At 56.6% G+C, this 13,296-nt stretch overlaps 1 protein-coding gene across 7 annotated transcripts in view; it reads left to right on the top strand.

Annotated features, from left to right (window-relative positions):
* LOC138753173 (nesprin-2-like) overlaps nt 1-12,608 on the top strand; it is a 93,584-nt gene extending 80,976 nt beyond the window's left edge. For 5 of the 7 annotated variants that reach the window (XM_069915797.1, XM_069915795.1, XM_069915799.1 and 2 more), the window contains 9 exons: nt 2,523-2,653; nt 3,230-3,353; nt 3,483-3,691; nt 4,338-4,538; nt 5,795-5,929; nt 8,946-9,137; nt 9,836-9,910; nt 11,336-11,385; nt 11,689-12,608. In XM_069915797.1, the coding sequence (XP_069771898.1) occupies nt 2,523-2,653; nt 3,230-3,353; nt 3,483-3,691; nt 4,338-4,538; nt 5,795-5,929; nt 8,946-9,137; nt 9,836-9,910; nt 11,336-11,385; nt 11,689-11,911 (1,340 nt within the window). In that variant the 3' untranslated portion in view covers nt 11,912-12,608. Of the gene's footprint in view, nt 1-2,522; nt 2,654-3,229; nt 3,354-3,482; nt 3,692-4,337; nt 4,539-5,794; nt 5,930-8,945; nt 9,138-9,835; nt 9,911-11,335; nt 11,386-11,688 lie in introns of those variants that run through there. The other 2 variants (XM_069915798.1, XM_069915800.1) reach the window with 2 other exon arrangements.
* Nucleotides 12,609-13,296: the final 688 nt, after the last annotated feature.

Raw genomic sequence — 13,296 nt, 5'->3', positions numbered from 1 at the left:
TCCTCCCCCTTCTTCCTCTCCTTCCCACACCATTTCACCGCACATTAGGGTTAGGGTTAGGGTTAGGTACCTTCTGTGCCTGTTTCCACGTTTACCCTGATAAGGGGCTCAGGCCCAAACCACTGGATCCCTTTACTCCCTCTAGACCATGCATGACCTGTGATGCCTCTCCCTCCTCCCCCAGTACCCATTGGTGCACGACTGACCTCTTGCTGGCATTAGGGTCTTCCTGCTGCCAGCTCTGCCTCTCCGTGCCCATCCCCTCCTCTTCCTTCTGCCTTTGCAGGTGTAGGTATCACAGAGAAGGCTGAGGAGAGCACCCTGTGGCAGTCCACAGGCAGGAGGTGAACGAGTCTCCCGCTCCCCACCTACCCTGGGACGTGGCACCTGTGTCTCTCCACCCAACCCACCCCAGTGGCCGAGTTGTGTACATGCACCAGTTGCTCATGCTGCATTGACGTCTGTGGCGACATGGACCTTATTAGCAGCCGATCTCTCACTGACCCCACTCAGGTCCAGAATCAGGTTTGTGGCCATGTGACGGAGCGTGTTGTTCTGTGTCGGCAGTGTTGTGTAACACAGGGGTAAAATTGTACAAATTACCACTCAGGATTCTTCACTAATTATAAAAGACAACGTAGAATCGCTGCTGCCCAGATTCTGCGCTGCATTATATAAAAGCTACATAATGAATAACTAAACAATATATTCATAATATTTCTATCAAATTAATTAAAATATTTTAAAAAATAAAATTACAATTCGGTAAATACAGGATTTAAAACAAAAATTAGTGTCAAAAAAGAGACAAAGTGAGGTGGTGTCTGTGGTCATGGTCTGTTCAGGAACCTGATGGCGGAGCGGAAGAAGCTGTCCCTGTGCTCGTCTTCAGGTTCCTGTACCTCTTTCCTGACGAGACGAGGGCATGGCCTGGATGGTGAGGGTCCTTGAGGATAGAGGCTGCTTTTTTAGACACTCCCTCTTGTAGACGTGCTCGATGGAGTGAAGTCTGGTGCCCGTGATGGCGCTGGCCGAGTTCACAACTCTCCGTAGCCTGTTCCTGTCTGTGCATTGGCACCTCCATACCAGCCAGTGACTGGTCAGATTGTCCTGGAGAAATTTGCATGTCTTCGGTGATGTACAAATCTCCATAAACTCCTTGTGAAAAATAGTCGTTGGCAAGCCTTCTTCATGATTGCACCAACATGGAGGCCCCAGGAAAGATTTTCAGAGATGTTTTTTAAATTTAAAAAAATTTAGACATACAGGACAGTAATAGGCCATTTCAGCCCACGAGTCTGTGCTGCCCACTTTACACCCAATTAACCTACATCCCCAGTACGTTTCGAACTGTGGGAGGAAACTGGAGCCCCTGGGGAAAACCCACACAGACATGGGGAGAACGTTCAAACTCCTTACAGACAGCCCAGGATTTGAACCCTGGTCCCGGTCCCTGGCGCTGTAACAGCATTGTGCTAACTGCTACGCCAACCATTGACTCTCAGGAATTTGAAGTTCTTGACCCTCTCCACTTCTGAGCCCTTGATGAGGACTGGGTCGTGTTCCCCTGACTTTCTCCTGAAGTCGTTGAGAGCAAGGTTATTATTACACCATTCAACGAGCTGATCTCTCTCCCTCCTGTACGCCTCCTTATTGCCGTTTGTGATTCTGCCAACAACTGTAGTGTCATCTGGAAACTTGTAGATAGCATTGGAATTGTGCCTGGCCACACAGTTGTGGGTGGAGAGAGTGGAGCAGTGGGCTAAGCACACAACCTTCAAGTGCACCAGCTGATCCCGAACAATGATGTTACAGGATTTCTTTAGTCCCTTCACACGCAGATCCCACCATCCCGACGATGGATGCCACACCCTGAGGACATGGTATATCACAGACACAGGCATTTTGGCCCAACCTGGTTGTCCTGGCCATCACCCAATCCCATTTCTCAGCTCTCGGTCCATCACCTACTCTCCTTCACACATCATTGCTCAGCCAAATTCCACCCCACCCCTACCCCCACTTCCTCAAGCAACCACCCTCATGCTCCTGACCCACAACCAATGTCTCTCCCACCCACCGGGGGGATGGTTCCTGTCCCTCGCACACAATCTGAGACCCAGCCACTGCTCTGATATACAGAGTGATAATTCCTGGGATTGTATCACAATCTGGAACCCCAGCAGGGAGGCGGCCAATCTTATTCACAAGGGAGAGACGTATCCCAGTGAGAGAGGCCATTCTTCACTTCCCGCCAGTGATGTCCCCTCAGAGAAGATCTCCAATAAGTGGCCCAGGTCTGTTCAGTGGGATGACCAAACCACTGGGGGTGACCCTCCCCTCTGACTGGGCTTTTCTGGGGGAGTGGTCCATTGGGAGGGGTTGGGATTGGGGCAGCGGTGGCTCTGATGCTGGGGCAGTGGGGTATATGTGGACCTTTGCCTCTCAGAGGCTCCTTCCCCATCGTCCTTCTCCCGGCTGCCACCCTCTGCCCCTGATCCCCACTACTTTTGTCCTTGCAGGAACACCGCCCCAGGAGCCCAGGGACCAGCACCCAATCTCTGCCCTGGAGCTGAACGGGAGCAGGGAGCCCAGCAGCAGGCACCAGCTGGAGACAGGGGCAGCCTCACCCCTGCTGCACCGACAAGGCTATGTAAGGCTGGAATGGGGCTCATCACAGGGATTGCACCCTCCACAAGGGGCTGCTGGCATGGGGAGTGATGAGGGGTGGTCAGTGAGGACAAAGGGGAACCAGAGTGGGGCAGGCATGAGGGTGAGTGGCATGTACCTTGGAGTGATGGGACATTGTGGAGGGAGCTTCCCTCTGTGTCTTACCCTGGGAGTGTGTGATGGAACGGTGAGGAGGGAGCTTCACTCTGTGTCTGACCCCAGGAGTGTGTGATGGGACGGTGCGGAGGGAGCTTCACTCTGTGACTGACCTCAGAAGTGTGTAATGGGACGCTGGGGAGGGAGCTTCACTCTGTCTGACCCTGGGTGTGTGTAATGGGATGGTGGGGAGGGAGCTTCACTCTGTCTGACACCGGGACTGTGTGATGGGACAATGTGGAGGGAGCTTCACTCTGTGTCTGACCCTGGGAGTGTGTAATGGGACGGTGGGGAGGGACCTTCACTCTGTGTTGACCCCGGGTGTGTGAGATGGGACATTGTTTAACTGATATACAGAGTGATAATTCCTGGGATTGTATCTCATTCTGCCTGACCTCTCCAGGCCAAACTCCTTTCAGAATGTTCTGGAAGCACCGAGGTGAGGCGAACGCCGGGAGAACTGAGTGAAGAGCTACCTCAGGGTCCAGCGCTCGTAGTGGCAGAGGTTCCGGAGGAGGTCACAGCAGGTGAAGGTCAGGGTAGGGTCGGGCTTGGCAGAGGGTCAGGCTTTGTGTGCTGCATTGGTGCTGGGTGGGGTCTGTAGATGCTGGGTGGGGGCTGTAGGTGCAGAGTCACTGACCTCTCCTTGTGTGCAGGGATGCTGCGCTGGGACCTGCTGCAGGCCCAGGCCCTGATCCAGGAGCTTGGCGACAAGCAGAAGCTGCAGCAGCGGCAACAGCTGAACGCCGACCTGGTCCACGTGTCCGACTGGCTGGGCCGCGTACAGCCCACAGTACAGAGGGCCCAGAGCGCGGAGCCTCCAACCAGCCTCACCGCCATCCAGGACAGGATGCGCATGCTTGGGGTAAGCAATATCATCCTCCAGCCCCTTACCTGGGGAGAGCCTGTCCCACCTCTCACCACTCACCCGTCCCATACCGTTCACCCCACGGCCTGTCCACCCCCATGGCCAATCCACCCTCCTCGTCCCACCCACCCCTATGGCCAGTCCACCCGCCCCATTCTGTCCACCCCCATGGCCAGTCCACCTACCACATCCCGTCCAACCCCACGGCCAGTCTACCCACCCTGTCCCATCCACCCCCATGGTCTCATCCCACCTCCCCACCTTCTGCCTGTCCCTGGTTCACCTGTAAACCAACCCTCCCAATCCACTTGTAACCAGGCCCCCCCCCCACCTCCTGCCTGGATTGCCTGTAAACCACTCCCCAGCTCCCGAAACCATAGCCCCATCCTACTCCCATTGCTTTGTCCCACTCCTGTCTGCCTCTAGTCCAGTGGTCTAAAGACATTGAGGGAAAGCATTACTGCCAGGACGTGCAGAGTTCCCTCAGTTCCAGGGAACAGTGAGGGGGCTGGGGTTCCCCGTGAGGAGTGAGGGGGCTGGAGTTCCCTGTGAGGGGTGAGGGGTGAGGGGGCTGGAGGGCCTCTGCCCCCCTTGCAAGGTTGTTTGGGGAATGAGGGGTCTTTCCACTGCTTCCTGTCCCCAGGACCTGCAGAAGGAGCTGGACAAGAACAAGGCCGTGTTGGAGGCGGCCAACCTCAGCAGCCGTGACTGCTGGCAGGAGGACAGCGCTGATGCTCAGGCACTTGAGACCAAGCTGCACCAAGTCAACTGTAACTGGAGCCGGACATCGCAGGGTCTGCAGGACAGCTGGGCAGCCCTGCACACCGCACTCATGCACAGCCAGGTAACCCAGGGCTCACTGACTTCCGCTCCGTGACCCCTAACCCAAGTAACTGGGCCCATTGATCTCCACACTCTGAACCCTGTCCCAGGTACCAGGCCCACTGTCCTTCGAACCCTAACCTCTGAACTCTAATCCAGATAACCAATTCTGCTGACCTCTGAACCCTATCCCAGGTACCGGACCCATTGTCTGTATCCTCACCCAGTTTAAGTTCGGTCTTTGAACCCTGACCCTATACATGTGATACACGCAGTCATGGGGAGAGCGGGAAAACTTCACACAAACAGCGCTGGAGGTGGGGATCAGACCTTGGCCACTGGTGCAGTGAGGCAGAGACACTACCTGGTGCTCCGCTGTGCCTGGGTTGAGTGAAGGGTCCCCCTTCCATCCTCCGCTCAGTACTGCCCCATGGTCACAGGCCTGACAAGGGCTCTGGGCCCAGCCTGCAGGATGAGGGCAGCAGTGGGGCTTCCCTGGGGGTGGGAGGGAGAGATTGTTTCCTCAGAGTGGGGGGGATTGAGGCAGTGTCCAACTGAAGCTGAGGTGAGGGCCAACAGTCATAATTCCTTGACCCCCCACACATGGGGGGGGGGGTTGTTTGTTGTGAGCTCACTGCCCAATGGGGAATGCAGAGCCTGTCCTGGCTGAAGGGGAGGCCACACCCAAATGGGTTAGTACCACCATGGCTATGGAGGGCTGAAGGGTGCCCCTTCTGAGTTTTGAGATCTCTCAAGGGGCCACACTGGGACCATCTGGGAGGGGATGCAGAGATGAGAGGGTGAGGCTGGGATTGAGAACAATGAGAGGGGATTCATGCGTTCAGTTCTGATCACGATGGGACCGAGGACGAAGTGTTTCTCCCAGAGAGGACTGAACCTGTGGAGTCTTCCCAGGGAAGACGACTTCTCTTTAAATGTATTTAAGACAGATTTTTGCAGTCAGGAAGTTAATGTGATGTGGAGCAGTCGAGGAGGTTGGAGTCAGTCCATGGTCAGCCATGATACTCACTGAAAGGGCAGGCTCGCTCCCCCATCCCTCTCTCCCCCACCCCTTGCTCCCCCGTCTCCTCACTCCCCCATCCCTAACTTTCCCCACCCCTCTCCCTTGTCCCTAACACCCTTGCCCCACCACCTCCTCCGCTGCTGGCAGGCTGATGTTGGCATCAGCAAGGTGTGCGGCTCAGACCCCAGGGTGACTGCCTGGTTCAGACATGGCTTCTCCATCTCTGCTTGTCTCCCCCCCTCTCCCCACCACAGGATTTCCATCACACCACTGGCGCTCTGCACATGTGGCTAGCCAACTGTGCGAGGCGACATGGGATGGGAACGGTCAGCCTCACAGACCCTGACATTGGGGTTCAGGCCCTGATCCAGCATCGCAATGAGCTGAAGGTAGGTGGGTACCCCGCCCCAGGACTGCTGTCCCATCCCCAACATTACCACCCGGCCCTCCCCTCCTCTCCTTCACCTTCCTCCCTCGCACCACTCCTCTGCTGTCATACACTCCCTGAATCAGTCCCAACCCATCCACTTCCCCGCTCTCTCTCATAAAATCATAGAACATTACAGCACAGAAACAGGCCCCTTTGGCCCTTCAGTGCTGAACCATTGATCTCCCTTGTCCCACTGACCTGCACTCAGTCCATAGCCTTCCATACCCCTCCTATCTACATTTTTGTCCAAATTCTTCTTAAATGTTAAAATTGAGCCCACATTCACCACTTCACCTGGCAACTCGTTCCACACTCCCACCACTCTCTGTGTGAAGAAGTTCCTCCTTATGTTCCCCCAAATTATTCCCCTTTCACCCTTAACCCATGTCCCCTGATTTGTATCTCACCTACCCTCAGTGGAAAAAGCCGACCTACATTTACCCTCATAATTTTAAATACCTCTATCAAATCTCCCCTCATTCTTCTACGGTCCAGGGAATAAAGTCCTCATCTGTTTAACCTTTCCCTGTAATTCAGTTCCTGAAGTCCCAGTAAATCTTCTCTGCATTATTTCTATCTTATTGATATTTCCTGTAGTTAGGTGACCAAAACTGCACACAATTCTCCAAATTTGGCCTCACCAATGTTCTTGTACAACTTTAACATAACATCCTATACTCAATTCTTTAATTTATGAAGGCCAATGTACCAAAAGTTCTCTTTACAACCCTGTCCACCTGTGACGCCACTTTCAGGGAACTATGTATCTGTATTCCCACATCCCTCTGTTCAGTGCCCGACCATGTGTGTGTCCTTTCTTGGTTTGTTCTTCCAAAATGCAACACCTCACACGTCTGCATTAAATTCCATTTTTCAGCCCATTTTTCCAGCTGGTTCAGATCCTTCTGCAAGCTTTGAAAACCTTCCTCACTGTCCAAGACGCCTCCAATCTTAGTGCCATCTGCAAATTTGCTGATCCAATTGACCACATTATCATCCAGATCATTGATATAGACGACAAACAACAATGGTCTCAGCACCGAACCCTTGGGCCACACCACTAGTCACAGGCCTCCAGTCTGAGAAGCATCATCCACCACCACTCTCTGGCTTCTCCCGTCCAGCCATTGTCGAATCCAGTTCACTACTTCCCCATTAATACCGAGCATCTGAACCTGACTAACCTCCCATGTGGTACCTTGTCTAAGGTCTTACTAAAATCCAAGTAGACAACATCCACAGCCTTTTCTTCATCAACTTTCCTGGTAACCTCCTCAAAAAACTCTACAAGATTGGTTAAATGTGACCTACCACGCACACAACCACGTTGATTATCCCTAATCAGTCCCTGAGTATCCAAATACATCCAATCTCGTAGAACACCTCCCAATAATTTACCTGCTACTGATGTCAGGCTCACTGGCCTATAATTCCAGGGTTGTTTTTGGAGCAGAACAATGTGAGTTACCCTCCAATCCTCCGTCACCTCACCCGTGGCCAAGGACATTTTGAATATTTCTGTCAGAGCCCCTGCAATTTCTACACTAGCTTCCCTCAAGGTCGGAGGGAATATCATGCCAGACCCTGGGGATTTATCGACCCTTCTTTGCTTTAATCTGTGTAGGTTCCATGACCCCACTGTTTGTTTTCCTTACTTCCCATGACTCTGCGCCTGTTTTCTGAGTGAATACTGATGAAAAATAACATTTAAGATTTCCCTCATCTCTTTTGAGGTTTTTCTTGCATTTTGTAATGCTCCTCAAGTACCTCATTTACTCCATGTGCCTCTACCTGTTATACACCTCTCTCTTGTTCCAAACCAGATCCCCAGTATCTCTCAAAACAAGTTTCCCTGTGTCTGCGAACCTTGCCTTTAATCCTGACTGGAACATACAAGCTCTGTACTCTCAAAATTTCCCCTTTGAAGATCCCGCACTTACTTCACATGTCCCTGCCCGAAAACAATTTATCTCAATCCACGCATTTTAGATCCTTTCTCATTTCCTCAAAATTGGCCTTTCTCCAATTTCGAATTTAACCCTTAGGCCCAGACCCATCCTTCTCCATAACTAACTTGAAACTAATGGCATTACGATCACTGGTCCCAAAATGTTCCCGACACATAATACAGTCACCTGTCCTGCCTCATTCCCTCATAAGGGATCCAGTATTGCACTCTCTCTAGTTAGTACCTCTATATATTGACTTAGAAAATTTTCTTGAAGATATTTGACAAACTCCAAGCCGTCCAGCCCTTTTACAGGATGGGAGCCCCATTCAATATGTGGAAAGTTAAAACCGTTCCTATCACAACCTTCTGTTTCCTGCATCTGTCAGCCATCTCTTCGAATTCTCGCTGACTATTGAGCAGTCTATATTACATGAGTTGGTGATACCTTTCCTGTTCCTCAGCTTCACCCATATAGCCTGAATAGCCCTCTGGTCTGTCCTGCCTGAGCACAGCTGTGATACTTCCCCTGATGAGCAATGCTACTCCTCCTTTCGTTCCCTCCCACCCACCCCCTCACCCCCATTCTATCACGTCTAAAGCTATGGAAGACTGAAACATTGAGCTGACAGTCCTTCCCCTCCTGCAACCAAATTTCACCAATGGCCACAATGTTGTAATTCCACATGTCTGCATTTACCTGTTTCCCTCCTCCTGGCCCCCCTCCTCACCCCCCTCCTCGGCCTCCCTCCTCGCCCTCTCTCCTCGTCCCCCTCACACTTCCCTCCTTGCCCTCCTCGTCCACCTTCCTCTCCCCCTTTCCTTGCCCCCTCACCTCGCCCTCTTCTCCTCTCACCCCACTTTCCCCTCCTCGCCCCACTTTTCCCTCCACACCCCTATGCCCCTCCTCTCTTTGCTCCCTCACTCTTCACCCCCCCTTTCCCCATCCACCACCCCCCCTTTCCCCATCCACCACCCCCCCCCGCCCCCCCGTGACCCTGTCACGTGTGCCTGGTACCTGCTGCAGGGATTGGAGGTGGAGATGTTGATGAGACAGTCCCAGGTTAATGACCTGGAGAGGGTGTGCAGGCAGCTGGCGGCGAGAGGCTGGGCACCGCAGGCAAACAGCCTCATGGAGGAGATCGGTGCCATCGGGACCAAACTCCGCACCTTGCTGCAGGACGTGGCTGGGGACCTGCGCATCATTGTAGAGAGGCTGGTGAGTGGGTGGGAGATGGAGGGAGGGGCTGTGGGAGAGGGGGGGTGGAGGGGTGGGTGGGAAGGGGGTTTGGAAAGGGGGGTGGGAAGAGGGGGTGGGAAAGGAGGTAGGGAGGGGGGAGAGGTTGGGGTGGGAGAAGGGAGGGGAGAGGGGGTTGAGAAGAGGTAGGGAGAAGGGGAGGGATGGGGAGGGGGTGGGAGGAGGGAAGGGGGTGAAGGAGAGAGGGGCTTGGGAAAGGGGTGTGTGGAGAGGGGGTTGGGTGTGGGAGAGGGGTTGGGAGGACACGGGGTGCGGGAGATGGGGAAAGGGGTGTATGGAGGGAGGGAGAGCAGGGTGGGGGGAGAGTTTGAGGGGGAGAGGGGTGACACCCAAGGGTATTGGGTTGACATGGGAGGTGCCTTGAGGGGTTCCTCCTTCGCATGGAGGGGTAGGTGTGTGGAGTGAGTTGCTTGGGGGAGGGGAGGGGTTGATGAGACACCTCCATGGACAGGGAAGGCTCAGGGAATGTGGGCTGAATGAGGCTGGATCTGGTGATCCACTGGGCTAGCAGGGTGGGTTGGGCCAAAGGGTCCGTTTTGATGAGGACTCCCACCCTTGCTCTTTGTGGTCCACCATCATCCTGATACTTGTGGGGGGTCTTGGTGGAGCATCTCCAGGGGTCTATGATAGCTCATCTGCTCCCTTGCCCTCACCCTCAGGAGGGGGGCTCCGTTGAGTGCCCCAAAGACTTGGACCGTTCGGTGGATCCCAGCGCTCTGACTCAGCTCCCCATGGTGAGTGTCCCACCAGGCCGAGGTCCGGAGTTAAGGGTACGGGATTGGGATCAGCGGTTCAGGGATGGGGTCTGGGTCGGGGAGGGGTCGGAGGTTGGGGGTCCAGGTCGGGGAGGCTTATGGAATGGGTTGGGGCTCCAGGTCAGGAAGGGGTTGGGAGTTGGGTCAGGGAGGAGGATGGGTGGTTCAGGTCTGGGAGGGTCATGGAAGGGGTTGGGGGTCCAGATCAGGGAGGGGTCAGGGAGAGGTCGGGGAGGGGGCTGGGGGTCTGTCGGGGAGTGGGTTGTAGGTCCAGGTTGGTGAGGGGCTTGTGTCCAGGTCAGGGAGGGGTTGGGGAGGGGAGGGGTTTGAGAGGGGTTGGGGGTTGGGGCAGGGAGGGGTTTTAAGGGGTTGGGGCGGGGAGGGGTTTGAGAGTGGTTGGGGAGAGGTTTGAGAGTCCAGGTCAGGCATGGGTCAGAGAGGGGTTGGGGAGGGGGTTGGGGGTTGAGGTAAGGGAGGGGGTTGGGGGGTTGAGGTCAGGGAGGGGGTTGGGGATTGAGGTCGGGGAGGGGGTTGAGGTCGGGGAGGGGCTTGGGGGTTGAGGTCAGGGAGGGGGTTGGGGGTTGAGGTCGGGGAGGGGGGTTGAGGTCGGGGAGGGGCTTGGGGGTTGAGGTCAGGGAGGGGCTTGGGGGTTGAGGTCGGGGAGGGGGTTTGGGGATGAGGTCGGGGAGGGGGTTGGGGTATGAGGTCGGGGAGGGGGTTGGGGGTTGAGGTCGGGGAGGGGGTTGGGGGTTGAGGTCGGGGAGGGGGTTGGGGGTTGAGGTCGGGGAGGGGGTTGGGGGATGAGGTCGAGGAGGGGGTGGGGGGATGAGGTCGAGGTGGGGGTGGGGGGATGAGGTCGGGGAGGGGGTGGGGGGATGAGGTAGGGGAGGGGGTGGGGGGATGAGGTCGGGGAGGGGGTGGGGGATGAGGTCGGGGAGGGGGTGGGGGGATGAGGTCGGGGAGGGGGTGGGGGATGAGGTCGGGGAGGGGGTGGGGGATGAGGTCGGGGAGGGGGTGGGGGGGATGAGGTCGGGGAGGGGGTGGGGGGGATGAGGTCGGGGAGGGGGTTGGGGGATGAGGTCGGGGAGGGGGTGGGGGGTTGAGGTCGGGGAGGGGGTGGGGGGATGTCGGGGAGGGGGTGGGGGGATGTCAGGAAGGGGGTTTGGGGATGAGATCGGGGAGGGGGGTGGGGGATGAGGTCGGGGAGGGGGTTGGGGGTTGAGGTCGGGGAGGGGGTTGGGGGTTGAGGTCGGGGAGGGGGTGGGGGGATGAGGTCGGGGAGGGGGTGGGGGGATGTCGGGGAGGGGGTGGGGGGATGAGGTCGGGGAGTGGGTTGGGGGATGAGGTCGGGGAGGGGGTGGGCAGCTCCATTCTTGTGACTCAATGCTGACGGGTTTGTTTCAGGGAGCGGGACGGGGCCGAGTGATCAGAGCAGCAACTGTTGCAGTGGTCAGGTGAGATTGTCGAGGTGTGGGGGTCAGGGTGGGGGAGGGGGGCTTTAGGAGGCAGTGGGGAGGCTGGACAGAGTCGGGGTGGGAGACAGATGGACTATCACTGGTAAGAGTTGGTAGGATGAGGGGAAGGGATGGTTCGGTCTGAGATCATCCACCCCACACCCAGGGGAGAAGGTGTGTGTGGGGGAGGGAGAGATGAGAGGGTCTGGCGGAAGGTGGGGGAAGGGGAGGGGGGATGGGTCTCGGGGACTGGTCTGGAGAGGAAGTGTTGGGTCTGACCCTCCCTCCATCTGGTCTTGGCAGGGATGATGAGGTGCCGAGGGGGCGAGCGAAGTCAGGGGTGTACACCCTCCTGCGCCGGGTCCTGCGTGTGGCCATTCCCCTCCACCTCGTCTTCACCCTCCTCCTCCTCCTCGCCTCCCTCATGCCCCCCTCACACATGCATCACTGTTGTGCCCTGGCCAACAACTTTGCCCACTCCCTGCACCCCATGCTGCGCTACACCCACGGGCCCCCTCCCACCTGACCTCCACACCCACCCAGCCCCACACACCCACCCATTTATGCCCACACCCAGCTCCATACATCCGCTCAAGCCCCACACACCACCCACTCACACCCACCCACACCCACCCCCACCCACGCTCCACTCACCCCCACCTACACCCACTTAAATCCACCCACTCCCCACATACCCACTCACCCCCACAGCTGCCCAACCACATCCACCCCACACAAACCCACCCACTCAAAGCCACCCACACCCACTAACACCCACACCCACCCACCCTCCACTCACATCCACCCACCTCCACATACCCACTCACACCCACAGCTGCCCAACCACACCCACCCCACACACACCCATCCACACTCACCCACCTACTCACACCCACACCCAGCCCCACTTACCCGCCCACACACACCCCCACCCACTTAATCACGCCACACCACCCATCCAGCCCTACAAGCCCACACCCACCCATCCAGCCCCACACCTGACCCCCACCCACTCCTCATACCCCACAAACCTCTACACTCAGTCTCCCTTCCACCTACATGACCCCACTTCCCCACCGTCATTCCCTCCCCTTCCCCCTCCCATCTGTGGATTCGCTGGTACATGAGATCCAGGACATCTTCTGAAGGTGCGGTAACTGTCTGTCCATCTGTCCGAACTGCCTGTGATTCTCCGGCAATAAAATCTCACCTGGAAAACTGTCCCTCAGAGTGTGGTTCTCATTTATGGTGAGGGAACAGGCACGGTGTGGTGACCCCGATGGTGTCCCTGCAACAGAAGAGATGGGCATGGTGTGGTGACCCTGATAGGGTCACTGCGACTGAAGGGACGGGCATGGTATGGTGACCCCGATGGGGTCCCTGTGACAGTGGGGATGGGTATGGTGTGGTCATGGTTTCCTGCACCGGGGAACCTTGTGGAGTGGTGGTGTCCCACCCATCCCATCTCAGTGGGCCCTTCCCCCACTGTGGTTCAGTACCCTGGGGTGGGGACGAGCGAATACTCCGCTGAGAGTCAGGACCTTGGGGTGGGGAGAAGCACCTTCCCTGCTGTGGTTCAGCACCTGTGAGGGTCAGCATCCTGGGCTGGGTACAGTCAACTTCCCTGGTTAGGGTCAGCACCCTGAGGTGGGGACAGTCACCTTCCTGGTGAGGATCAGCACCCTGGGGTGGGGACAGTCACCTCTCTGGTGAGAGTCAGCACCCTGGGGTGGGGAGGGGTAGAACAGCACAATTCCCACCTTGCCCTGGGAGCCTGCGGGCTGCGAGTTTGAGCTCTTTTCTGATTTACGGTGACCTCCTGGATCCTGGGACTGAGCGTTGGCGTTCCATCAGAGCGAGAGGGGCATCCTGGCTGTGGAGTGAGGCCAAGGAATGGGCTGACCCCAGCAC

Source organism: Narcine bancroftii, chromosome 2, assembly GCF_036971445.1.
Source record: "Narcine bancroftii isolate sNarBan1 chromosome 2, sNarBan1.hap1, whole genome shotgun sequence".
Taxonomy (NCBI): Eukaryota; Metazoa; Chordata; class Chondrichthyes; order Torpediniformes; family Narcinidae; genus Narcine; species Narcine bancroftii.
The sequence above is the reverse complement of the archived record's forward strand: the minus strand, read 5'-3'. Positions and strand labels throughout refer to the sequence as shown.